Source organism: Stylophora pistillata, chromosome 11, assembly GCF_964205215.1.
Source record: "Stylophora pistillata chromosome 11, jaStyPist1.2, whole genome shotgun sequence".
In the NCBI taxonomy this organism is placed as follows: Eukaryota; Metazoa; Cnidaria; class Anthozoa; order Scleractinia; family Pocilloporidae; genus Stylophora; species Stylophora pistillata.
In genome coordinates this window covers 9592117-9620112 of record NC_142529.1, presented here as the reverse complement: position 1 = coordinate 9620112, position 27996 = coordinate 9592117, and the positions used below count along the sequence as shown (strand labels likewise).

Genomic DNA, 27996 nt, shown 5'->3' with positions numbered 1-27996 from the left:
TCATCTTACTACTGTTTACGAAACACAGACTATAATAACAACCACTTTCATAAAAGGCTGCCGGATTAATATTCTTTTGTTTAAATTTAAATTAGCCCTACTGGCTTCGTTCTCCAGTACAAAATTCAAAAGAATACATTATCTCAAGCGAGGCCAGAAGGGCTAATTTAAATTTAAACAAAAGAATATTTATACGGCAGCCATTCATGAAAGTGGTCTATACCCCCCCACCCTACCCGGTCGCGGCTTGATACAAACATACAGTGTATTTCATGATCACCATAATGAAATGTCGCCGGAACGAAAAAAAATCCGAAAAGTTGGGTAACAAATAATCACAATAATGAGTAAATGAGCAAACAAGGATAAGATCGACACTGTTAACGGTGAACTATAAATATTTAATTAATCTCTGTTTTTTCTGACAGTGTTAAATTATTCTTGGATAAACCGAACAGCCCTAAACTTAGGCAACCGATATCATTCTCGTAAATAAATTATATAACTTCACAATCATTAAAATTCTCATTCTTTTCAAATTACAAATATTTCAACTTTGAACTGACATAGCGTTTAACACATATAACTGTACATCTTATAATTTCACCTTTATCGGCTCAAATATACTTGAAATTCTATCATAATGACATGATGTGAAACGAAAATCACAATTTACTTGCGATGCATGATATAATAAATGAAAGGTACTCCCTATTACAAAGCCATCTCCTCTGTGAATATCAGGACACGCTTACGACGAAAACAAATTGTGAACACAAATGTGAATTATCTTATGAAAATAGGTGAAGAAGAAATTTGCATTTTACCTATCACTTAGATTACGTTTCTGTTGTCCAAAAATGTCTGGCTACCAAACATTGCCACGTTCGCAAAAAATTAATAAATCCATTATTTCCCAAGTTCCCTTTTTCTATTTAAAATAGAACTTTTAAACTTACTATTTTAAGTGACGTCTCAACGTTTTTGAGTAGAAGTGAAGAGGAATTACTGTTTGCGTGATATACGCGGGAAAACGCGGGCGACCAAGTGGGATTGGTTGGACCAACCACAGAGAGAATAAAAGTGAATACCAATGCAATAGCTGATTAACTTCGACACCAAATTAAAAAATTTCTGTATCGAACTTAACGATCGCCTTTGTTATGTTATTTTCCACCTGAATGAAATTGTACGCATATACAAATCAACCTTGTGCTGAAAAATGTTATAATGTACAAACCGATGACAAAATAATATCATTAACATAGAGGTTGGCTTTCTCATCTTATGTTAGAACGGGCTTAAAAAAATATATCACAATAACCCCCCAAAAAAGTTGAAAAACAAAAACAGTTATGTGTTGCATTGCCATTCTTAAACAAAACAGCCATTTTTATAGCAAGGTATTTTAAGGCCGTGACGGGGTAACAAATATTTTTTGGAAGTTTTTGGTTTTATGGCATTTTTAACGTTAAAATTGTGCGACCTTTGCTAATGCTACTTTTCACAAGAACAGCTAAACAATTTTTGACAAAAAAAAAAAATTTCAACAAAAATTTTCAGTCTTCATGAGATGTTCTTGGCGGAATTTGTTTGATGCCTACTCTTCATTCTTAATTTAGTACATAAAAGGACATCAGCAAAGATCGCTCCACAAGGCAGAATGGAGAGAGAAAAGCTTACGAGAAATCAGAGCGCCCAACGATTGAGTGTCAAAAGACCAAGAGTAGGGAAATCACGACCGCCAATCAGAACAGAGGTAAGAAACACAACGCACCAATGAAATCTCAAAATAAATAAATGTGAAGTCTTAAGGTGATTCCTCAGTATTGCGCATCCTGTACCGCGCATAAAAATCCCGTAACCAGGCAAATAAGCGCGCGCATTCCGTGAACAAGGTGTTGTTTTTAAATCATGGACCGGTAAAGAGGTCCAATGGTCTTTAGCTCTTGAACATGCACGGTAACCCATATTTTTATCGAATAATTTTGGTGTACAAAATGAGAAATTAAAAAAATAATTGAAGGAAAAAAAAAAGATATAGCTAAAAGCGCGCACGAACCCCGTTATTCGAGGATGCATATTATGACCTTGAATGCAACGACTCGAGGAACTTTTCGATGTCACTTAAAATTGCGAGATTTTCCCACAAATTATACATCAAATTGTTCCATACGCTCGAGACTTTCTACCTAACAAGTAATTTTTCAAGTTACTTTAAAAACCCTTGCTTCCTGCCACCGCAAACTGTAACGTGAACCGATGAAATGACGCGCGTGATTAGCCAGGCCTAAATAAGGTAAGATTGGCCCATCATCTCTCTTTAAACAAGCACGGTGACATATCTCTTTGATTGTATTTTCTCGAAACAGACATTGGTAGGGTACAAGTAGGAAAAATTGTTTGGGAACTTTTTCTTTGAGGAATCACCTTAACCACGGGAACAAACGAGATACAAGGTCGCAATTGGTATTAGCTTTGAATCTGATTGGTTGAGATAGGGTGGCGCAAGGCTTCTAGGCCAATCACAGAGTAGGCTCTGGAAAACCCTACGAAAGCCTGGGCCACTTTTAACACTCAATTGAAAAATTGCTCCTTCTCACACAAGCCTCCAATTCCTCTGGAAAAGTTAACTTAACTTCGACTTACGAAATGGTTGGCGGGCGGATTCACTACTGACCACTCACTACGGAAATTCTTTGGATAATTCTACGCTTCCCTACTCCGTATCTTTGAATTTGCTCCCCTTTCTTTTAAGAAACCAGAAGGGCGACTTTTTGTCTTTTATCTTCCCCGATACGTCACCTTGCGTAACGAACGATGTATGATCGACATTGCTCACTTGGCAATCCCTGTGGGAAGCTGAGTGTCTCGATATCGGCTCCGACCTGGATTCGTGAAACAACGGTGTTGACTCGCTTCTCGGCTTAACATACAGTTTGGACAAAGTTGTGTCGCACTCAGCGGGATTCTGTAGATTCGGAGGCGACTGAGGGGCCTCGGGCATCTTCGGAGACAACGGTCGACTTGACGGCGAAGTTACAAAAATAGCACTTTCCGAGCAGGGACTCAGAGGGTAAAATACTCCGTCTAAGGAATCTTCTTGATATCCCAATTCGCACGACTTATCCTGTTCTGAGCTCCCCAATCGAAGACACCTCCTCGCATCTGTATTCGGGGAGCTTGCTTGTTCAAGATTAGGGACATTTTCGTCATCAGAGTTCATCACACTGAAGCTTTTCAACTGCGAAGCAGATCTACTTTTGGAGTTCTCTTTGCTTTTTTTCTGCTTCGAAGGGTCGTAATGAGTCTGTAGACGAAGGACCCGATGAAAGAAACTCTTCAATTTACCCGGAGTGTTTTTCAACAAATCATCGGTACCTGTGTTGAACAGTTTATATCGGCCGGCGATCCACGACTGTCGGCGCCTCTCGTTCGACCGAATCGCCACCGGTGATATTTCGTCGGTGCTTACGATGATGGCCGGAGGTGAAGATTCTGGCGAAGTTTCATGGTCTGCCACAGCTGCAGTTTCGTTTTCATATTTTATTTCCTCCGTTGATGGACTCGTCTCGATCGCTTTGTTAAGTTCGGGTCGTTTAGTGTATCCCTCAAGAATAAATTCTAAGTGTTTAGCTGTTACTGCGAATTTCGGCCTGGATCTGGGACACATCTGAGAAAAATAAAAGCAAACGTATCAATCACAAAAGGGACTAAGAGGTTTTCCCGAGCATGACACAAAATTTTTGTCGTAGAACCATATGGGACTTTAGCTGCCTCAAGGAACTGTCATGGTTCCAAAACGTGACGTGCCAGCTTTATGGTGAAACCATCGCATCAAATTTGTGTCACACCGCTTATAATTTAGCGCAGTTGTTCATCTTATTTTCAAAATCCAACGGTACACGAATTAATTTTATCAAAGTGGCGTAGTGTGGGTAGTATCGGCCCTTCAATGAAAATTATAATGAACAGCAGAGCCAGCAGAGCCAGCAACCTCGTCCCTACCCCCAACTAAGGGAAAAGGCCCTGGGAACAAGGTTGCGAAGCCAAGAAGCTAAGGATGAGGAGGGGGGAGGGGGGAGGGGCTATACCGATATAATTCTTGTGTCCCTTCAATTTTCAAGTATTAATGTAGGGTACATTTTAAATTGTGATTAGGAACCACACAGTCTCCGAGGCCTAACCCACCCCGTATAATTTCCGTCTGTTCCTGAATAACTACCGTTAAGTTAGTTAACCGCTTGCTGAGCTCCCGCAAATTCCAGACAAACAGTTGCTACTGCAACATGGCGGCGAGCACAACATTCCAGTTTCAGAATAGCCGATATCTGTTTTTATTTTTCTCTTTCTGGAAACTTACTTCCCTCTTATGACAACAATCATTCATTTTGAAGATCACTTTTGGTAGTTTAATTAAAGTCTTTTTTTTTTTTCCAACAGTGGCCGCTTTTCTCCAATACCAGATACACGAGAAATTATCACTCAGCTCCCCGAGCCAGAGGTTGATGACACACGTAGCCCTTAAATTCCCAAGAAGTCTGCTTATTAATTCCCCCCCCCCCTCCCTCCTTTAACTGCTACACATTTCCTTCCGGCTAATTTACGACAATTTGGTGTCAGATCAAGATACTCACTTCTACCGATTAAGTTTGAGTATTCTCATTACCTGTTTGCTGGATAACGTAAGGAAATTATAAGGAGAAGTTGAAAGTCAATCACTTTTGAAAGTTGAAGGGTTTTTAAGTCGAGTATTTCAATAGTAAAGAACTACTGAAAATTTAATAGCAAGTAAAATACACGTAAAAAAAAAAAAACCTTCAACCTCACTTATTTACAGAGAATTGTACGCAGCTTTACAAGAAAAAAAATACAAATTACAGATCCTGGAACTTAAAGAGCCGGTTATTTACACCAGGTCTAACCCAAACCACGGTTTTACGCAATCAGTGGGCCTCAGGCTTTCTCTATAAGAGGATTGATTGAAATAAAAAAATGTCCATCCACTGTTATCTTTCGGCCCTCATGGCGCTGTTTATAAAAACAGATGTTCCGATAAACGGTCCGGCTAAATTGAAGACAGTTTAGAACGCGGTTTTGTTAAACAATAGCTAAACTTTGTTTAAATAATCAGACCAAAATGTTAATCAAAAAGAGAAAGTAGAAACTGGAGTGTAATAGTAAAATGGATATTCAATCAGAGGAACTTTACCTGGCAACACCAGAGAGCTGTCTGAAGAAACTCGTATGGACAATCTCCGGTCATCAACTGGAACTTCTCCACATCCAAACCAAATGACTAAAGAACAGCAACAACAAAACAAACAACAGACATGACTTTAAAAGGAAAGCCGGGTTAAGCTTACAAAAGCAGAGCAGTATTCAACACTAAAATATCTTTCTCAGCATTTGTGCTGCTGACTCTTCCAGAGTGAAAAAACAAAAATCTCTACCCGCTGCTCAACTGGTAAGGTGTTTCACTATATCATACTATGTCTTATTTTAACTTTGCCATGAAAGTTACCTCGCATACATAAAATGTTAACACTCTTGTGGATACCAAATAATGTTGATGTTCATTTTCTCAGCAATTGCTTTTGAGGCAAGCTTAAAGGGTGTTTGTTTATTCAAAACCATTAACATCCCCTTGATACCAATGTTACCATTAGCTGTATATAAAAGTATGCATTTTGTGCAGTAAATCTTAAAAAAAAAGACAATTCCATTGAAAGGCAAAAAATACCCAAGGCAAATGATTCAGCAAAGACCGACATCTCACAAGCTGAAGGCTTTCATATCACTGCCACAAACTCCAAGAGTAATTAGCTGAAATTGAAAATTACATTTCTGGTAGCAGCCATACTATTGCCTTTTTGTTATTTTTCGGTCTACCTTTTTTGTAGTCAAACCACAAAATAGGTAAATAGATATTTTAAAATCCCCCCCCCCCCCAAAGAAAAAAAAAATTTGACACCTTCCCTAAAGGCTTTGGAGCTAGGAATTGGCAAAATGTAAAACACTCCAATGCATGGCTTTCCTTGTTTTCCATTTCTTTCCTTTCAACTAGTCTTCAGAAATAGATGAAAATTTAACTTGGGATTAGGATCATTTATCAGAAAAGGCACAGTTTTTTTAATGAAATAATCTGCTTCTACATTTTCAGGAAGAAGTGAGGGGCCACACTTACATGAGTCCGAGGCAATTCATCAGGGTCCGCTTGTACCCGTCCAATTATTTCACATAAAATAATTCCATAGGAAAACACATCAGCCTGTAAAAGATAAGATAAAAAAATTTATACTACATATCATAATTTCCAGTATCATGACATGAGTGATCTCATGCAACTTGGTTCAATAGCTAGGCTACAGCCATAACCCTTTCCAGAGACCAATGAGCCACCACTACAAAAGCTTCCGATATACCAACACTTTTCCCTTAACCCTTACCTCCCATGAATGACCCAGACAGAATTTCTCCTAACAACATCTATACAGACAATATCAAGCAGACAAGTGGTAAGAGTAAAGAAAAATATCAACTAGGGGATTATTCTCCAAAGTAACGTCATAAGAATGGTATAGCAGACAGTGAGGAGACTTACTGATGAGATCAAGGAAGTCAGAGGGTTATGAATAAATGCTATCTGAAGGGGGAGGGGGGAGAAGAGAGGGACTACATTAGATCTAATTCCTTTAAAGCAGAGGAAACCCCACACAGGACCACATTGTTCAAAACTGGGTTTCAATAACCCAGGGTTGGTGTGAAATCTGATATCAGTTTTAAAGCTTTAAAAGAAGATCCAGTATAATTCTAATTGGCTGCCTTTGAACAACTAGGCCTAGATGTACACTATTGCATCCAATAATTCAACCCCTGCTGAGTATTGCTTGACGACCTTTACCTAACGAACCTACATTGCATAACAGTCATTTCAATTTTACTCACTTCAGGCAAGAAGACTTCTGATTAATAACTACGTAACCTTAATTTAGACAAGGTTTGTTTCCAAATCATCTCTATTCATTAAAAAAACTATACTGAAAGATGACATGCTGATGTACAGAGCCCTAAGAAAATTTTCAATTCTTGAATCTTTTTTGAAAAACAGCGGGCACTCTTAGATTCAATGCAAAAAATTTGCAGGATTCATGTTGAGTTTTCCATTATAAAACAGGAATTTTTAATGTTTTCTTTGTTTTGAGGAAATACATTAAGTGCTGCTGGCTAGACCCCCAGAAAGTTTTAAAATTACATGATGTTTGTAGTTCTAATCTAATCATATTATACATTAGAATAACACACTCTGTATGAATTGAGACCTGTGGTCCATTGAATCTAATATGTTTTAGAACAAATAGAGTTTCACCAAATTTTAATTATAAAACATAGACACTTGCAAATACCACAAATCCTCCAAAATATACAAGTGCTGAATTCTATGTATGAATTCATCAAACTTCAAACACAATTTAGGGCCCTCATTTTCAAACCAGCTGGTCAAGATAAGGTCTCACAGTTAGCAACTTAAAGTCCGAATATCTGAAAGCACATTGGCTGGAATTCAATCAATAACTTCCCCATCACCTGCTTACCTTGTCATCATAAGGCTCGCCACGTAAAAGCTCTGGAGCCATGTTGTACGGAGAACCAACAATTGACTGTTCCCTGCAATGTAAAATACTGTCATGCATAAAATTTCTTTTTTAAAAACTTCCATGCAAAGCCAAGCATTCCTAAACAAAGGTGATCCCTGATCAATAATCATACTCAGTACAATTTTAGATTCAGCTTTACAGGGGAACTTTAATTAATACCTGCCAGAAGTGAACTTCAATTTGACAAACTTCAAGGTAAAATTTCACGAAAAGTAACAACAAACTTATTTCCATACACTTCTAGGCAGACTTTAGCATATTAGAAAGCAATTCTCACTTTGTAATCTCTCCAACCATTCTTTAAGACCATTTCTTGCAGATTTAACCATCATTTCTGCATAATGACTCATTTTCATTTGAACTCTGAGCAAACATTATCATCATTGTTTGTTGTCTGATATGTAACCAAACACAAATAGCACATTTTTTGAAAAGAAATTATGACATATGCAAATTTTTTACACCAAAATATGCTCCAGACAGGTACTTTGATTTCTAAACATATGTTGTGAGGGAAAATATTACAGAAATGAACTTTTAGCACAGTTTCCAAATGTTATTTAGAATAATTGCTGTGTTAATTTTACCAGAAGTTAGGTCATTAGTTTCAAGATCCTTCAGGACTGTTGTCCTTCAAAAGTTTTTGTAAGTTATACTTTGAAAGTTGATATGGTATTTCCTCAAGTTTAAAGATTTTGATATTCTAGCTGTTTTCATAACACAAATATGCTCTTGCGTTAGCACAGAAAAAGAATTTCAGTGCAAAACAACTTTTTCTGTCTAAACAGGTCTGAGCAAAACAATAGCTTATAAGGGTTAAATTAAAAGAAAAAGGTTGGAAGAGCAATAGTTCACATTTCACCAATAACAAATGTTCAAATTTGCCCTGAAAATTACTGCCACCGACTATTAATAGAGCAGAATTTTGGATAGCGGCAATATTTTTGGAAACATAAGCAATATCTTTAATTTATGATTTACATTAGGTCCAAAGGCATTTTTTTCAAACATCAAACATTGAGACTGTACTTAGAATCTGTGACTTGCAAATCATGAGAGTCTTCGTCCGATCTCTTTGGGTTTAGTTTGCATAAGTAACGACAATACATTTCACGCCGTGCAATCGCCGATCTCATTCAATAATTCTGAATTCCGCTACTAAGACTATCTCGTACGAAATTATTTGATCTTCAGTTAAATTTTCGTTTTGAATCGAGGCGATGTTATTGAAATTTATTTACTCAGATGACTGCCGAGTTTGAATCATTATTTCCTCAAGGAAATAAATACTTGAGCTGATTATTTCTTTTCATTATTTGGATGTCTAACAAAGAGTCGGATATCGGACAGAAAATAATCCTTTTTGGCAATTACACGTATTTCAAAAACACGATGAGGTATCAATTGTTTAAGAGCTTACTTTATGTCAGTTGCTAATCCCAAATCTGCAACGATAGCGTATCTCCATCCTTTCCTCTCTTTTATCAAGCAATTCTAAAACAAAGTAAATAAATTAAAGATGAAACTGAGGAAAACATATATTCATGATATTATTTTATCGAATTCACAGAAAGGCTATATCTCGTCCAAAATCAGGGATCGCAACTTCACTGAGGTAAAACTGCCCTTGCCTTTGATGTTAAGTCCCTGTGTATAACATTATTATCGTGGAGGTAACTCATTCCTTCAGCGATATCTCTTGCAAGGTACAGCCTTGTCGACCATTCAAGATGAACTGAATGCTTTAGTAAAAGTCCTTCGAGGTCACCTCCATTGACAAACTGGAAGAAAATCGCAAACTTTAATTACTATTACCATGAGAACATTGTACGCAGCAAGTACAATTTGGACTGAAGCTCATTTTCGTTTTGTAAGCTCGTAAACAAATACTTTCAGGGAAAGTAGATAAATTCATTTAGTGGTTGAAATAAACTCGAAGAAAAGTTATAAAATAGAATTACCTCGCAGAGAAGATGTACTCTATTATCATCGACGCAAATTCCAAGAAATCTGTGATTGAAATAATAGAAGTGATTGGCTTATCCGAAATCAAATCGAAGTTTACGACCGATCTCCATCGTGTCTGGACAAGAGGAAATTACCAGAAAAATTGGACCAAACCAATACCTGATGACATTCTCGTGGGAGAGATGACTCATTAACTTGATTTCATCCAGCATCGTACAATCATCTTTTTCCACGTCGGGTTTGTTCATTTTCAAAACCATAATTTCCCCTGTTTCGCGGTGCTGAACCTGACAAACGGAAACAAGAAGGAAAACAAGACAGCAGAACTTTAGTCACGATCTCAGAGTTTCAACACGCTCAAAAAATTAACAAACTTCGATAAAGAATTTTTTCTACCTTATATACATCTCCATAAAATCCATCAGCGATTTTGGAACATATAAAGTCATTGTAGCGGTATATGCAAGAGCTTGGAATTGACGAAGGTATATCTAACGAGCTACGGTCGATTTTTCCGCACTCGTCTTTACAGCTACGATCGACGGAGTTGCTTTTGACTTCGCCATTCCAAGAAGCAGAACCATCCATAAGGACAACCATAGGTGTAACTTTAATAAAACGCGAATGTCAGGTTGGTTTTCCCGCCTGAAACAGCATATTTAGCCCAGATTTCACTGCAGATAGACCACACATGTTCTCGTAGTAGTCTGTTTGAACGTATTGTGTTACTCTGCAGTTGTAAACTTGGCCTGAGGCCTCACGGGAAGGACACGCATCCTGGTATTTTGATTGGCTAGTCGTTGTAGTATCGAAACACACTCTTGTCAATCAAATGTTTTCGTTATTGTTACTGCTAAAAGGTTTGTGGAGCGTAAAACCACAAAGAATACAGAAATTATTTTGCGAGATCAGCGAGCTGTAACTGGTAAACAAATACTTGTGGGAAAATAAACAGTGTCCATCTCGTCTACATTTTATGGTTTCCTTCGCGGAGAACTTTCTGATTTCTAAGTCTCAATCTCTAATGCTGCTTGCTCTAGAATCATTGCAGATTTGATCTAGAGTATTCCATCAAATTAAACATTAACATTAAGCTCCTGTTCTATGGATAACGGTCTCGATACGAAACTGAAATTTGCAAAGCATCTCGAACGAAAAGCTGGATGAGGAAGTCAATTAAAAAAAAGTTGCGAGAAACGAAGTAAACAACGCAACCGAAACTGAAACTGTGTCGGGGGTCTTCCATCAACTCAACCGGGTATCCTCTATGCTCGCTGCTTAAAAAGAAAGACAGAATAAAAATACTGAAATCACTTCATTTCCTACTTTAGAGTCTGGTACGCCCACGTTGAAACAGATCCCGATGTGATCGGGAGAGTGGGCGGGGAAAGTGGGGGGGGGGGGGGGAGGAGGTGTTTTGGAGGGAGTGAGACAACCTTTTATCACCCCACCGATTGAAGAAAGTTTAGTCTTTCCTGATCAAATTCAGCATATTTTGACGTTTTTATTTATTTTCAGTTTAAGGCCAAGCGCCGTCGAAGTTTACACCTTTTTAGGGGCTAAATTGCGAAATCGTAGGAATCCGAAAGCTTAAGTTAATTGTCCGCCTTCCCCACCCCCGCTCTCTATATTAGAGCCCGATAGAAAAGTGTTGATGACTACAGCTCCTTTTTTGATCCTTAGTTGTATGGTGTGAAAGGTGCCCATCACTCAGCCAAGAGGTTAACACGCCTTCGTGACATACAAGAAGTACCGGAGTTCAATATCAACAGCGCTTCCTCTCCTCCCTAAAAGTGTTTTTAGTGAAGCCAATGCGCATGCTCTACTCGATATAAACACCTGTCCGCTCTTGCGCAAGAATTGTTTTCACTTAGTCAAGTTGACGCAATAAACCTGGAAATTTCCAGTTGATCTCGTGGAATTCAATTTACGTTTAATTATCTCAAACGCCATTTCACAACGGTCTCCATAGCGAGCTAGTGTTTTTGTTGAATGGAACAATTAAGAAGTTTCCAATACAGCTGTATCGAGGTAGTCTTGGATAAAAGGAAAAGTAATTTGGGAATCATTACATATTATGACATTTTTGTTTGAGGTACCGGTATGAAAATTTTTTTCTTTAAATAAAACGCAGGAATAAAAAGCATCATAAGTTGGGTGATTTTATATTCGCCTGTTTCGAGACTGGCTCTGAAAAAAAATAACCTTATCATCATCAAGACAGAGAAGTTGAATGTATAATTTCATAGGTGACAAATTGATCCTTAATTTTGGCGCGAAATTTCAGCGTTAATTTTTAATTTCACATGTGAAATTACAAAATTGCCATGGTAACATCTTTTGTATCTCGATCAGAGCCAAGATGGCGTCGAGATTTGAGAGGGTGACCCTTGAAGAAGTTACGAAATTTAAAGAGGCGGCCGAAAGATTATTAACAGGCACGAGGAATTCGAAAGGTATTTTTTGTGAAGAAACTCAGAAAATTACGAACTTTAACAATAATGTATGCTTTAAACGAAAACTATGTTCTTCTTCATGTTCTCGGTTTTCCATAGAATAAACCAGTAAAAACAATTACGTATGTGTCGGTAATGTGTTGGTAACCTGTCGGCCGACAGTTGACCGACAGGTTGCCGACAACTGAAAATGAGGACTATTAGTCGCTATTACCAACTTTTTTACATCAACTCACTGGGATTGTCTGAATTTAAGCATTCAGTATATAAAAAGCTTCTAGCCTTGACCAATTACAGAAAAGCAGTTTTAAATTGAGTGTCGAAAGAAATCCGAGATCGCTTTGCTTTTGCTTTATTTCGTTATGCGATTGGTCTAGAAAACTCGCGCCATTTTTTCTCAACCACTCAGGTTGTAAACTAAAACCATTCGCAACTTGCAATTGGTCGCCATCATTTCTTCACGCTTTGGGCAGTTTCCTTGACTTACCTCTGATTCTCTTTAGCCCTTTCAGGTTTTTCCTTTTCTTGGCCAATGTTTCATATTAATTTGGTTTTGGTTTTTACTTTACTCGATTGACTTAAGCGTTCTTCTTCTAAACTGGTTTCAATAGACTCCTCTGCTTAATGTGAAAGGAACACAGGAGCTCTAAACGCGAAGCACCTGCTTTGGAAATGATGTTAACTTTCCTAAGAGATCTTTGTCAATTACCACATAAACTTACAACTTTGTTCAGCCTTTGGTTATTTCGTTCATTTTCAATAGTTAAGCATTGCAATAAAATAGAGACTTGGAATTTTTTTTTTATTTGAAGAACTTTGCAATACGAAAGAAATGCTAAACATCTAAGACTTAGTCACTTGCAATGAGTTGACGAATCATTTCACTTCTGTCGTGTGGGAATGGGGCAGTGAAAAGGGGGGTGATTAGCCGTGCTTTCTTTCTTAAAATCTCATTCTACAAACGAGAGTGATTTTCTTCAAGTTGTAAGATACCTTCCCTGAGGTTTGGTGACCTCAATTTACCCTCCCACCCTTCCCTCTTTATAATAAAACGCTCAGTCCTAAAGAATTTTATTTTAGTGTGGTTTATGTGAAAAGAAGACCATAAAAATAGCTTCGCTTTCAAATTTCCTGTCCAAAATGCTGGTGGAAGTTTTTGGTTCACTTTCTCTCCTTTGGATCCCCTTGGCACTCTTCCGGGGACTTCTGATGGCGGCTCAGCTGCGTTGATTGCGAGAACGTCATATGACATTTTTCGCATTTAAATGGTTTCTCTCCCGTGTGCGTGCGAATGTGATTGTTTAGTGTCGTTGCACCGGCGAATGAGCGACCACAGAATCCGCATTTAAATGGTTTCTCGTTTATGTGGATGACAACGTGTTCCCTCAACTCTGCTGGGCCTGGAAACGATGAAGGGCAGTGCCCGCACTGGTAGGGGCGATCTGGTGACTAAACGGGACAAAGAGTTCACAAGGTATCAGTGAGTTTATTTTGATAGTAATAAATATTTCCATCTTTCTGCGTGGAAACTTTCTCCCCAACCCCCTCCCCACCCCCCCACCCCCACTAAAAAAAAGGAACTCAACAACATCATCACTTCATGCAGTAAATGGCTTGAACCCGGGGGTAACATGTGAAGGTGTAGTCTGATCGTCCGGGTGAGTGTAGTCCTGAGAAGGACTGTTGTCAGTGGTAGTGACTGACGTTTCGACAACCTGTGCGGAAGTCATCATCAGAGTCACTTGACTCAGTCACTACCACCGACAACAGTCCTTCTCAGGACGATACTCACCCGGGCGATCAGACCACACCTTCACATCATCACTTCACTAAATAATCATTTTAGCTTTACGGCGTATGTCATAATCATTTGCCGGCTAAGTTCAAACTTAGATATACTGACTAATAGTAGAGATTTCGCGAACCAATCACCTCTCTACGTTCACCACAAAGCGGAACACTATCGTTGATACCTTAGAGCTTACCTGTGGGCACACGTGCATCTGAAGAAGAACCCTTTGTGAAAACGTTTGCGTGCACTGACCGCATCTCCAAATATGTGGCTCTCCGTGATCTTTCAGGCCCAATCCAAAAGGGTCCAGGGGCCTTTCGTGGTCATCAAACTCCTTTGGGAGAACAAAAAGAAGCGTTGTTAAACGCACTCACTCATTCACCCTTTACGCCTAAATGGCATGTAGAGCAGCAACCTGCTCCCTCCACATCTTCCGGTCCTTTACCATGAGCTTGATGCCTCCCCAGGTCTTCCCCATCTCCGTAATTTCTCCGTTGTCAAAGCACGAGCTTAAATCAAAGCGACGAATGAGTGCTGAGGAATATGATTTCCTTTGGTAAAAGAAACGATTTTTCCCCTTAGCCAGCGGTACTCAAATAATCTAGAAGAATCCGTAAGGGAGGGGGAAAATAGGCATTTTTCTTGTATCTTATCTTTCATCTACCTGGTCACGTATATCTTCAAAAAATGACTCCTCTTCGATTCCTGGGGGCTTCCATTGGACTGTGTGCTCTAAAATAGATATAAGGATGATAACAGTTTTCAAGGATTGCATAAACGCCACCACTGGTCGGTAGGTTATCCGGAACCGCAAGAAAACAATAGGGACTTTAAGCAAACCACGACGGCTACGGCAACGAGATCGTGGAAAAACAATAGATCTAACTGGCAAAACAATAGCCCAGCACGTGCGTTTTAAAACTTTGTACATTTCGTAGCCGTCCTTTGCAAAAAAACAACGTGAACTCACCAAAATTTGCGTCGTCTGCGAAGCGAAACCACAGCGGGAAATTATTTTAATTTACATCTAGAACTCAACGCTACTTTTATGCGTTATGTTGAGTTTGAGGTCTGGCGCCCTATGAGACGGTAAACACATACAGCCATTTTCGAAATTCTAACTAAAAGTAGAAACTCATTTTTTAATCGACGTCTTATGTGGCGTTGCCGCCCTGACTGCTTAAAGTCCCTAATATTTAGTCCCTATTATTATTTATTATTTATTATTTAAAGTCCCTATTATTTAGTCTATGCTGTCGAAAGAGAGATGACACATTTATAAAATAACTGAGATACTACGAGCACCCTGATTGGTCAAAAACCTATCAGTTCTACCACCATAAAAAATTTAAAAAGTTGTAATTATAGCTTATGAAATTGTGAAATAGCTATTATGAAAAAAATTACATGCATGAAATAACTATCATGAAATAACTGAGGTACCCCAAGCGCCCTGATTGGTGAATAAACCATCAGTCATTGCACCAGTAACGGAGCGCTTTTTCTATCGATTCACTACTTGGGTTGTTGGGAAAACCTCGAAAGGCTTGTAAATCACTTGCCTCCGGGAAGTGATTTTTAAACTTTTCTCGCCTGAAAAATGTGTTAAAATGATTCCTGCTCCGTAGGCTCCTCTTACCCTTAATAATTCTTGCTTTCATCAACGCTGGGACATCAATGAACTCGGAGTATTGTTCGTCGTACCACACCAGTAGTTCCCGCCCAGCCGGAATGTGCCTGAAGGCCCGGTAATATATATTCCCGCAGTACTGAAACACTGTCATATTCTGCTCTTCTTTGTACCGTGCGCACTGAATGAACCTCATCCAACTGGACAAGTATTCTTCACATCCATCGATAAAATGACTGAACTTTCCGTCTTTGTAAATCTATTACGTTGGTAGAAAGAAAAAAAAAAAAAAAGGTGTTCAACACAACAACTTAAGGGTACAGCAAGGAGGGGGGAGGGGTGGGGGAGGGGAGCCGGGAGGCCTTAGGTTTTAGGTGACTCTCTTTTCCTGTCATGGGGACTTGACCATTTAGAATGACAAAAATTTTTGTCATACCCCTAAATTTCCCGTTAGATGCTGTTTAAGAACCATCATACGAAAAGATCTTGTCACCATTTACGACTCGTTAAAGGTATCTCCCACTGCCTGGGGATAAAAGAGGCGAGAACCTGGGAACGGTATTACTTTACCTAAGTAGGACGCCGCCCCACAGTTCTATTTGTGAACGCAATTGCACTCCCAATCATTTTTGCCAGTTTGACTCAACAAACGAAATTTTTTTTTGTGTGGTATGGCTCATCAATTGTTAACAGATCGCAGTAAATCAAACAAAAATATTTTACGCTGAAAAAAAAAGTGTCCTCTTACCTCCCACATATAACTATTATGCACTCCCTCTCGCAGTTCATCGCACCTAACAACCTGGCCTTCATACGGACCGATCCATGTTCCGGGAGGAATGGGCTGTGCTGCGCACACTCCAAACTCCGCTCCGGGAACGCTTGACTTGCAGAGTTTCACTTCATCCGGGAACATCATGGATGGGCTTGGCAGAGAACATCGCTTTTTCTTACGTTCTTAGTACGGATACAAAGATTCATAAGAAAAAAATTGACAAATTTTTGATAGCAGTAAAACTAATCAGAAGAAATACTTCTCAAATTATTACCTGGGCCGTTTTCTTCTCTTTTGACATTTTTCCGCTGGTCTTCAGTGATTGCAGGCTCCATAGGCGTATGTCCATACAAATACATACAAATCTCCTCCCAGGTGAATGGCGGCCTCTTGGATCCAGGCCCTTCTGGTTTACGTTCCGTTAAAGGCTGAACTTTGCTCATGGCTTCTCTGAAAAAGAAAAGCGAAGTTAGAAACACCGAAATATATGCTTTGAAGGAATTATTGCCTCTCTCCTCTGAAAAGCGCACGTTGGGATCCTTTTTTAATACAATGACAAACATTTAAAATTTTTACTACCCGTTTAAATGAAATCAATGGAATTTGCGCAATTGTTTTGAATAACTCACTGCAATATTTCAGTGTCTAACTGTCACTACCACTTCAACCAGTTTGAAAACAAATATCACTTTAAAAAGGCAAAAGTTCGGTGAACGCATGCAATATACTGCTTGGAGTAATTTTATTGTCAAAAGGGGTTAAACGACTGTCTGAGAATCAAGCACGTCAAAAAAATTGGTAGGGTAAAAATATACGGGATTTTGAACTGGTTTTATTCAAGTCTTATGTTGATGACTTGGTTCTTAATTATAGGTTGAACCTCTGCAATTTTCATATTTTGTCTATTATCGGGGTATGATTAACAAGTGAAAAATGAGAAGGCTGGTTATATAGGTGAATGAATGCAATTCCAGCAATGTCCACAAAAACTCTTAGACTGTCCTAGCTCGTTGTGCAACTTTGAGATATCAAATTTGTTTGCCCACGAACTAGAATAATGAAACATTTTGAGTCTTACCTTTTATCTATATTTACTTTGGGGTTTTGCTGTCATAGTTATGGAATTTAACTTACTTCAGTTTCACCTAAAAAAGTTACCTTGGTATAACAGTCCAAGTTTAACGCTCGACGGTTTTGCTTAGGTACCGAAATATACAATGTTAGCGACTTGCCCATCGCAAACAAAGCGCGTCAGGTAAACGAATTGCTTAATGCCCCAATCGTGAATCCAATTTTCTTGGTTTTCGTCGATGTTTACGATATCTAAGGGTTTGTTTTCAACACTTAGCAGGCAATCTGTTAAATTATTCAGAAAAGGGATACTTTTTACCGCACGGTTTGTTAAGCAATATATATTGTCCAAAACATGAGTTTTAATGCATTTGTGTTTGTGCGAAATAATTGAAAAACAACTAGGAGTTTAACACGTTCAAATTTGGCTAAATACCTTCTTGAAAAGTGGTTTAACAATTAAAAATCACGTTCACCTGTTTGGATCAAAGAAAACATATCTATTTTCCTTTGTTTCATGAGAGTTAAAACTTGTTTACAAACGAAGCTTTCGTACAACAATCATTGTTGAAGTATACACAGATTGATTGTATCGAAACGGGTTAAGCTCGGTGTAAAGTAAATTTTTCATCTTAAAAGGCAAAAACACTTTGTTCATTGGTTATGCTCTTGGAATGATTGTTTATTTTATTTTCAGCTGAAGTATCAACAAAAATTCCCCTTATTACGACATACCTATCGAAAAACTATTTCTGAAATTCTTCAAATTATACAATCAAAAATACTTATTACCTTAGTGGAATACTTGCCCCAAGCTATCCCCAAAAATCTGTCTTGTGCATAATTGAATAATATCGAGTTAAGCTGTCATAAAATCTACACTTTTTGACAGAAATGTTTAATTTGTTAAGCAGGTAGTTTAACTTGGGTTGTTATCAATATTAATGATGAGAATACCTCCGATATGGACCACCAAGGGCAAGGAGATAAGCTAATATCAGCATGGGCAATATGGTCTGTGAGGATACTACAAACAAGTCTTTAGGTTGGAAATGTAAAGAAAAGATATGAAAGTATAGTAAGTTTTTTTCTTGCTAATGGAATGGAATGGGAAGGAAATACCGAGAAGTTTTTCCCTTTGACGCTATGTTAAAGTCAAAGTGTGAATAAAGCTGGTTTGTATTTTGTGGATGGAAAGAGACGTCGTTCACACTCTCTTGCTAAAGAATCTTAAATCATAAGCGAATCAACCAAAACGTAATTTATGAAACTGGCACAAACTCCATCAAAAAAGAAAAAAAAGTTTTGAAACCAACAGAAATTATGTTATTGACCAAAATACTTCACTCGGAGTCTTAAAACTATGGAGAAACTATTCAACCTAGGGCAACCGTGTTCCATTTTAGAGTGATGCTTACAAAAAGCTATAAAAGAACGAAACAAAAAATTGCCCTTATTTTGTTTTCACTTCAGTAAGGGGCAAAATAAAATTGTCAAGATCAATCCGACATCAAAACCTGCACATCAACAGCCTGCAACTGAATATATGCCAATTTTAGGGAAATACATGATACCAAAAATTATTGATATCAACTTAACTTTGGATGTCATATGATTTAGCTGTAGAATGACAAGTACGGCCAAAATTGATTTTTTTTTTATATACGGACTTTTAAAGTGGAAATATTTTGTCAACTTGAACTTCAGTGACGAGTTGAAATTTTGGGTCTTGTCTGACATAGACCCACGAACCTCCATTATTGTTCCAAAGAAAACAAGCTCAAGTAAAAAAAGGAAAATAGTCGAAAAATATCCTTGCACATCTCTGTTTAGCTACTAGAATAAATAGCAACCCAAAATATTCTCGACCAGAATTAAGTGATGGAATTTCCCTCATAGTTAAACGTCAAAAAATTTCACGACCGAATTCAGAATTTATTTTCTACAATGATCTCTATACGAAAATAAACGCGGAAGAGAGAGAAAATGAACGCAGTTTCTTGTTTCTATAGGAATTCCATTTAAATGTCAGCGAACCTTGAAATTTCTTGTATCTGCAGTGAAGACCAGAACACTCCCACGATAACTGACAAGATTCAATAATTTCCCTACCAGTTTTTCCCCCCTAAAAGTAAAACTATTTGTAAAAGAAAATATATGATACAAAACCAAGATCCAATCACAAAACTAACTTACCCTCAAAATTAAGATAAAAATCAGCCCGAGTCTAGAGTCAAACGTTTGACGATTCAATCTTCAAATTCTACAAGACCTAAACCAGAAACGAATTACGAACCATGCTCTTGCGTTCAGGCCAATTTCTGACCACGAAAGACACGAACCTATAAATAAGTACGGGGCCTTGCTTTTGGTTTTGGGTTATTTGGAGCTTTGTTGTATTAATTAAACCTAATCAAGCATTCGCCACCTGTCAAATAATAGTACAAACGCAGAAAAACTGCTAGTCTGACGTTCAAGGGGAGGAATTACTTCCGATTTCTACACCTTAAGACTACAAACTTATAACTAGATATCCACTTTTAAGGCAAAGCCAACCCATTTCGCAGCAATTAACTTTATTTTGTGAATATCCTCCCACGCTTCTTATTTAAACAATTTTGCACTTGGAAATTTTCAGGGTTTTGATTATACACCGCAGATACCGGGTGTTCCGGACCGATAAATGATTCAGAGTGGTGTTACTTTTATCGCAAAAACTATTAAGAATTATATCATAAAATTTAGACACTTCAACTGCTAAATAGTTCGCGCTAGCCATTATTTTAACAAAAAAGTCACTTCTTCCGAGTGACGCAAAACTTATAGAAAAAAATTTTGTGAAAAATTTAAATGAATAATTATCCTGCGTGATGAAAAGGGCCAACTTTCTTGCGAAAAAAAAAAAAAATGGTATCAATCAGAAAGGCTTTTTTTTTCCTTGCATTACATTGACTGGTATTTAGTGACTGTGAAATACTTTATTCTTTTTTTAAAATAAATTTATCAAGTTTGAACACAACAAAATATCATTAACTCTTTCTCGTAATTCAGACAACCTTACTAACACATCGTTACCAGTTCACATTCTTTTTCCTCGATTCTCCACTTTCGAGGTTCAATTTCATTGACTAAATGTGCATAATTCAACGTTTTGTCAAACTGTCAAAGAAAAATCTGCACTCATTGACAGAAAATTTTAATTTGTAAAGCAGGTACTTTAACTTATACCGTTATTAATATTCATCAGGACCCTATTGGAAAACTGACCGCCAAGGGCAGGCTATAAATACCATATCAGTGTGGTCGGGAGATATCTGGTTAGAGCGCCGGATTGTGTTGTGCGTGAGGTCGAGGGTTCGAGCCCCGGCCGGACCAATACTCATGGTCTTAAAATAAGAGGAGAATTTGCTACCTTTTTATAATATCAAGAAATGGATAGATATTCTAGTCTTCACGGATAAGGACGAATAAACCAAATAAATATTGGTTAAAAAAAAAAATTTTCCTGCATTTGAAGTCATAAGAAAGTTGGCTTAAAAGATGAAGTGGCCTGAAAACATCAGAGATTGATCTGAATATCGAAAGAGCACAATGTAAGACTTATTCGTTCAAAAAAGAAAACATCCCCTAGAATTTGAAGTCAAAGAACAGCATGGTTTAGAAAAATGTGAAAAAAGTCCATCTTCTCGGCCTGGACTTGCCTCTTCACTCTTACTGTCAAACAGTGCCATGCCAGCTTTCACATGGAGTTTCTTACATTTTCTTGTAATGACTGAGAATTGAAAACACCTTTAGTTAAAGGGCATAAAGAAAATGTACCACAAAGAGCTACGTCTATGCGCTGCAAAAGGCAGTGCATCTGAGTTTTATACCAGACTAGCTTTTATTCTGACGAAAAACTGAGTCCGACCAGCTATAGCAACCTAACACAACGTTGACGCAATACCACATAACATTACGCAGAATAAACACGAAACAATGTGAAAGAAATGTTTAGTTAATCTCAACTAAAAAATGTCTGACAAACTGGTCATTTCATCCCGGTTTAAAGTTTACAGAAAATGATTGAAACATTTGAAAAGAATGTCTTAAGGAAGCACAATTCATTGCAACTAAAATTTGATATCCATAGAAGAAATTTGTTTTCGTCATTGAGCATTCAAACGACACAACGAGGAAATCCTCTTTGAGTCTACAATTTTGATCATGAGAAGATGTTTCGATATCGAAGTGTTCTTTAAAATATTCTCAAAACTTGCATGCGGGAAAATCTAAGGGATATGGTCTAGAGAATTTACGGTTTGATACAAATAAAAAAATTTGCATGCGTGAAAATCCATGGGATATGGTCTAGAGAATTTACGGTTTGATACAAATAAAAAAAATTTATTAGTTTTGAATTACTTCATCGAAATACTTTTGAGTCAAGTAAAAAGCGTAAATTTTCCTTGTTGGAAATTATTGTCGTATAATTTTTTCGGTAAATAGTGCAATAGAAGGGATATTCTCTAGCTCGCTAACAATCTTGAACACACTCCAAACGTTAATAGAAATAATAATTGAGATAAAACGCCAGCAGTTATTTTCAATAATAGATTATCTTCGAGCTTGCTGCTGGAATAATAATGAAATTTCTCCGAAGTGAATTTCGCGAGTGTCTGTGTGCTTAAAGTTATGGTCAGTCAATGAGCCACAAAAGATAACATACATCAAAGATGTTATCTTTTAAAAGAACCACAATCTTGACCACTATAAAACGGTCTGAAAAGAAGTTAACACCTTTCCTTATGAATCTAATTTACTCAATTTTGACATGGTTTTAAATTTCTAGGGTTTTGTTTACAACACTTTCTGCAGGCTATTTATAAATAATTAAGCACCTCAACCTACTTTTACCGCAGTTTCGTAAAGCTTTCTGTTTCTTTTTTTACAAAACTATATCCAAAAACAGTGATCGTTTTTAACTTTTTTCAGCCACACAGGTTTTCATTATCTATCATCTGTGCTCGTTAAAACTGACTTCGCTTCCACGTTTTCACTGACAGAAACGGTTTCGAAAACTTTCATTTCATTACCTTCCCCCGCAAACGACAAATAAAAAACGAGTTTCAGATGAACTTATATTTCTTCGCCAAAATACAGGTGCTTTAAACAGTTCTTGGATCAAGAAACTTCCTTTAAAATAACAGGACTGATTTCTGTTCAAAAGCTAATAAAAGAAACTTTGCGGCTTCATATTATTTTGTGATATGACTACAACAAGTTTACCTCATAGTTCGTAACGTAGAGGGATTTACACCAACTAATCAAACATGATGCCTTAAAACAATATACTGTTTCTTACTTTTGAGTATATATCATGGGTGCATCCTCTGGATTAAAACCCCAAAATACTGTCCTCTGCATAATTGGATTATCTCAAGTCGAAATGTCATAGAATCTGCACTTTTTGCCAGAATTGTTTAATTTGTCAAGCAGGTAGTTTAACTTATACTGTTTGCAATATTCATGATGTCAGTACTTGGTATAGACCGCCAAGGGCAAGGAAATGCTGCACAATACCAACACGGCCGTGCAAATACCGCGTGAACTAGAGACCGAGAAAAGGTCCAACCTGTGTTAATAACTGAGATGAATCTGGATTCAAGTTTGCAAAGTCTGAACGGTCCATATCTATGATGCTGTTATAATTACTATCAGTGTCAACTTTACCAGTATATCGTCACTCTAATTGTTGAAATATTTCGGTAGATATGACTTATGGCAAACTACTTTATGACACATCTCAGTGTGTTTACAGTAAACGTCAATAAGATTTTTAGTTTTCCCAGCGATGGCAATATACTCCCAAATGATCCAAAACTTGAAAATTAAAGGAACGAAATTCCCTGAGGGCAAATATGATTGTTAACTCTTCAAAAATCATAAACAAAATAAACAGCTATTTAAAAAAAAAAAGCTAATATAAAAAGCGGAAATTCTTAGAATGGGTGAGTTTCTGTTAGAGGAATTCGAACACAGGGTTCCTTATCAAAATTTCTATCCCCTTGTAAAAGGTGACTTAAGAAGTAACAACTTTGCGATTTCATATAATGTTCTAATTACGAATCTCTCAGCACCAGTCAATACTGTGATAAAAATATATTCTATTCAGTTTGTCATATATGAAAAGATACAGCTACCTCTCGTAACTTATCTACACTATTTAATCCCTCTCTGTATGATCAAGGAAACTTGGAAGTTATCTGAAACATTTAAAATTTCTGACTAATGCATTTTCAGTTTGATGCACATATCCGAAACTTTGGCTCATAAATACGAGAAACAAACCGTAGACATTTTATGAACCAAACTTGTACTTTATCTTGGCCGATGGTTTTATATCTCAGATAAATAAAACACGCTTAACGCTAATGGAACATTTTTGTGGGATAGATACCTTACACCTTTAGGTTTGGTACAAATCATTACCTGCAAAGACACAACATTTCTCAAAGAGTTTAGAGTTCAAAAAAAATCGCCGAAGGCAAATGTAGTTTGCACGCAATTAAGGGACCCGTAAGGATTTCACCAAATTTAGAAGCAGTCTCATTACAAAAAATAAGTCAATAAAACTGTCAATAAAAATAAAATTTGGCTAGCTTTTTCTGAAAAATAATAATATTTCAATAAGAAAGAAAGATATCTTCCTGTTTTGCATTTCCACAAAGTTGCTTTCAAATGTACCAATCTTGAATGGAACTTCAAAAAGTTTCTGTGTAAGTGCAAACGTTTCTACCCGGACGTCTGTTGTAATGGTACAGCGCCTCGAACACTTTTCCCGAATCGTCCATTCTAACAATTTCGTAAAAAAATTAGATTTAAAGTTTGTAATTTATTCTTGCTCAACCATGATCAGAACTCTTATTATAAGATTGTCGCAGCACATCGAAAAGTGGACCGAGTCTTTGGCTGCGAGGGAGGGCCTTATGGGGCCCTTTGGCTATTACATTTAGTATCATTGAGCGTCTTAAAAGCTCTCCATCGTACACAACTGAGGTATCCTCTCGTAGATTATCATAAAATTCCCAGTTTTTGACAGGAGAATCTGACTTGACAAGCAGGTTGTTTGACTATATTTTTTCTTGGTATTGGTAACGACATTATTAGCATACCGACGTATGTACATTAATGAGATTGCAAAAATATCAGTCTCGTAAAATAGATGAAGATAAACTTGTCACTAAGGACAACGAGTCTTAACGAGTCTCGCAACACGGCTGTATTCCCAAAAAGTAGCACAAGATTACTCATTTACTGTTTTCACCTAAAAACGAAATATTTAGAGGGACAAAAATATGTTTTGAAAATTTGAAGACTGTCTTTAAATTAAACAACTGAACTCGAACAGAGTAAAATTTCAAACAGAAGTAGTCAAAACAAAAAGTTCTAACGAAAAATGTTGGGAAACCGATACCTCTCCTAAAATAATAGTTTGTGTTTAGCAGAAACATTGCGAAACTACCTGCTTTGAAATTCATAACATAACGATCAGGTACTGGTTGGAGAGAGTGAGTTTCTTACGGCCATCTACGTAAAAAAGCAATAGAAAACTATATCATTAATATTTGGCGTGAAGTAAGACACTATACATTTGAATTCATGAGCCCTTTTGTTACCAAAACGGCGGTAGATAAAAGCTGCCTGAAAACAAGCACAGCCTTTTAGTCAGCTTTAAACAAGCAGGGAAGAAATTCCAGTGTGCCATTCGTTTCAAACGGAAAAGACGAACTTAATAGGAAACACTTGCAGCGTAAAAAATTTCACGTGAGTCGCTTTATGGTATATTTCTTCTGTTCCGTCAACTCCGTAAACTTCTAAAATCATATTTAAGCCTGGTAATTAGTTCTTTAAAAAAAAGACGATATAATCTGATCGATTCTTTCAACTAAAATGACCTTAAAACCATTTTTCCTGGAGTTAATAGGATAAAACCCAATGGATGTAATTATAATCTCAGGTAACTTTATAATAAATGCCTCACAAAGGTTTTCCATGCCCTAAGAACCCTGTACTTGTAATCGTGCTAACTAGAATAAAATTAATAATTCCTTCTCAGATGAAATAGAATATCTCGTCGTGTTATTGCGGTCTGTCCCGTTCTAATGGCATGAGTCGACCGCATCATTTATCTTAAACACCGTGTTTTCGATTTGGTTTACTCGGGGTTTTGTTGTCATAATTGAGAAATCACTCTTTTGTCACCTGGTAAAAGAATTAATAAACTAACACTAAATTTGATTCTTTGTCATTCTGCAGGTAGAACTCAGAAATATATCAAAACTAAATATGCGTCTAAAAATATTGCGACGCAGTCAAGCAGAATCGTGACTCAGAAGCGAAGAGTCGGAACCGTTTTACCAAGATCAGAATTTAAACAGTTTTCTGTTCCATTGTTGATTCAAATTATAAATTAGCTTTGGAGATAAATTATTTATGTCCAAAGCTACTTTTTGCCACAAGGTTTGTGTAGAAATTTAATTCAAACGAGGCCTTATCTTTCTGTATCAGTGTTTTTCATTGGCGAAATTCAATAAATTCAACTCTCATCTTGAACGAATGGAAGTCTCAAATTGGGAGAATTTTTTTTAAATGCAAGATCTTTTTAATTCAGTACCTCTTTTTGAGTTTGTAAAAATACCTCAATCAGACTTAAAGATTTGCTACACAACGTCAAACATACCCATACAATCTCGTTCAATTATCTTGAAGATTATCTTATCTTTGGACGAAAATGGATAAATATGAGTCTTCAGTTGATCGAGAACAAGGAAGACATTTGACGCTCTAGGTAAAAAAGTTCAGAATAGATACTTAACGGCAATTTCTCATCTGCGTAACTAATAACAACCCCATATCACCAGTTATAACATCACACCGTTTATATAAAAAGAGTAATTCACAAATCACAGCTTTTCTCTTACCTTGCAAGATTTGTGGCGGTTTTTTGGGCATCAACTCGCTTTAAAACTCCAGCCTTGTGCATAATTGAATCACCTTCAGTGGACCTGTCAAAGAATCTGCACTTTTTGACAGAAATGTTTAAATTGTCAAGCAGGTAGTTTAACTTATGCTGTTATCAATATTAATGATAGGAATCTTTGACGGACAAGGGTAGAGAAAATAAATTACAAAGCCAGCGTGGTGTGGGTGAGATTGTTAATAATGGCACAAGAAAGTAGTTGATATTTCTAAACAAAAAATGCTTTAGGACTAAAATCACAGTTATTGTAATTAATTGAAAGATCTAAAAAGGTGTTCTGCATTCTTAATACTTTTGCTAAATGTAGGAGATTTGTTAGAGCAAATTTTTCGGGCGATAGTAATCCAGTTTGCTTTGGCTGTGCTTTATTTCGCCGTGTGATTGGTCCAGGAAACTCACGCCACTCAATTTCTCAACCAATCAGATTAAAAAATAAACACCAATCGCGACTTGAACATTCGTACTTTACCGCGCTTCTGGCAGTCTGGTTGTTTTTCTTTGTAGCTCTTATTGGCGCCTTAGAACATTTTGCGTGACTCTGATCAACTATTGTGATTTCCCATGTCTTGGCGGCTTTACAATACTCAATAGAAATGCGCTCTACATCTCGATCCAGCTAATAGAATTTTGTATTCTCATCCCTCGTTTGCTGGATAATGTATTGATAATGAGAGGAAAAGTAATATCTCAATTACTTCTTGTAGTTTCCCTTTGCTTAAAGTGATTATAAGATAACTTTAACTTCTCATTTTTTCTCAAAGCAAAACCGTGCTGAGCATTGAAACACTGACTTGTTCGAAGGCTAGATCATGATATAACACCTAATTCTCTGAACTGGTCTATAAGAAAATGTGAAGCAGCTAGAATGGAGAATTACTAATCAGATCATGTAAGATTCAAAAGTGTCGTCGCACGGATCCGAGCATTAAGTGGTAAAGCACCCCACGAGATTACTAGAAGTCATAGTTTCTACTTCCGGCGATGACTCGGGTCAATCGTCGTCTTAAGTTCATGACTAATAATCAAAGGATCGACGATTCTGCGACTTTGCTTCTGCAGATGAAATAATGCTGGCAGTGATAAAACACATTGAATCAACAAAATTTGACAGAACAATTTTATTATGATCATTGAATGCGTTAGTTGCGACGAAGAGACATCAGTTGTGTTTGATTATCAACTCAAGTGCCGCCAGTTTAAGAAGATTTATTTTTCATCACATTAACGAAACCAAAAACTGTTCCGTTCTCAGCAAAATTCGTTCGAGTCGACAGAAAGTTAGCAGAAAAGTATGCCTTTTGTTTGGTACTTGATCTAGCAAAAGGAGTATACGAACCGATCACCCAGTCAAGAAGATAAACCCGAGCGAGAAAATCCGGCTCGAGAGGGCCACGACTGTAGACTTAAGATGTGTCTCGTTGTGAACATGTCTGTTGTTCCATTTGACCTGTCGAAGCCAGGCAAGTTTTTTGGTCCATGGTACGGATGACGATGTAAGATTTACTTTTATTACCAAATCATCCAATAGAATCCAGTTCGATAGTTCCAGATTAGAGGTTGATAGGTCTTGTGCCTCTCTCCAACTAGGAGTGACAGTGTGAACGTGTACCGGCGAACTGTCTGG

At 37.3% G+C, this 27996-nt stretch overlaps 3 protein-coding genes across 10 annotated transcripts in view; all 3 read right to left on the bottom strand.

The window, feature by feature from the left end:
• Positions 1–380: 380 nt before the first annotated feature.
• On the bottom strand, positions 381–10347 carry LOC111335415 (uncharacterized). The gene is made up of 9 exons (XM_022941311.2): positions 10023–10347; positions 9786–9913; positions 9620–9668; positions 9290–9439; positions 9079–9152; positions 7596–7668; positions 6188–6271; positions 5213–5299; positions 381–3673 (listed from the first exon to the last, which is right to left on the bottom strand). Exons 1-9 carry the CDS (start codon positions 10224–10226, stop codon positions 2720–2722), a joined length of 1803 nt encoding a protein of 600 aa, XP_022797046.2. The 5' UTR covers positions 10227–10347; the 3' UTR covers positions 381–2719.
• A 2518-nt stretch (positions 10348–12865) lies between these two features.
• Positions 12866–27376, bottom strand: LOC111335406 (putative histone-lysine N-methyltransferase PRDM6). 6 transcript variants are annotated; one of them, XM_088738584.1, is made up of 7 exons: positions 26314–27376; positions 16554–16729; positions 16253–16461; positions 15514–15763; positions 14539–14606; positions 14068–14208; positions 12866–13531 (listed from the first exon to the last, which is right to left on the bottom strand). In XM_088738584.1, the coding sequence occupies exons 1-7, from the start codon at positions 26373–26375 to the stop codon at positions 13244–13246; spliced, it is 1194 nt and encodes a 397-aa protein (XP_088594710.1). In that variant the 5' UTR covers positions 26376–27376; the 3' UTR covers positions 12866–13243. The 6 variants fall into 6 exon arrangements, with proteins under 6 accessions (XP_088594710.1, XP_088594711.1, XP_088594713.1 ...); XM_088738585.1 differs by lacking the exon at positions 26314–27376 and adding an exon at positions 22695–22811; XM_088738587.1 differs by lacking the exon at positions 26314–27376 and adding an exon at positions 19547–19698.
• Positions 27377–27475: 99 nt separating this feature from the next.
• The window catches only part of LOC111335423 (asparagine synthetase domain-containing protein 1), a 10749-nt gene continuing 10228 nt past the window's right edge, over positions 27476–27996 (bottom strand). For all 3 annotated transcript variants that reach the window (XM_022941321.2, XM_088738582.1, XM_088738583.1), the window contains one exon: positions 27476–27996. This exon is cut by the window's right edge and continues 464 nt beyond it. The gene's annotated coding sequence lies outside the window, so the exon portion shown is untranslated.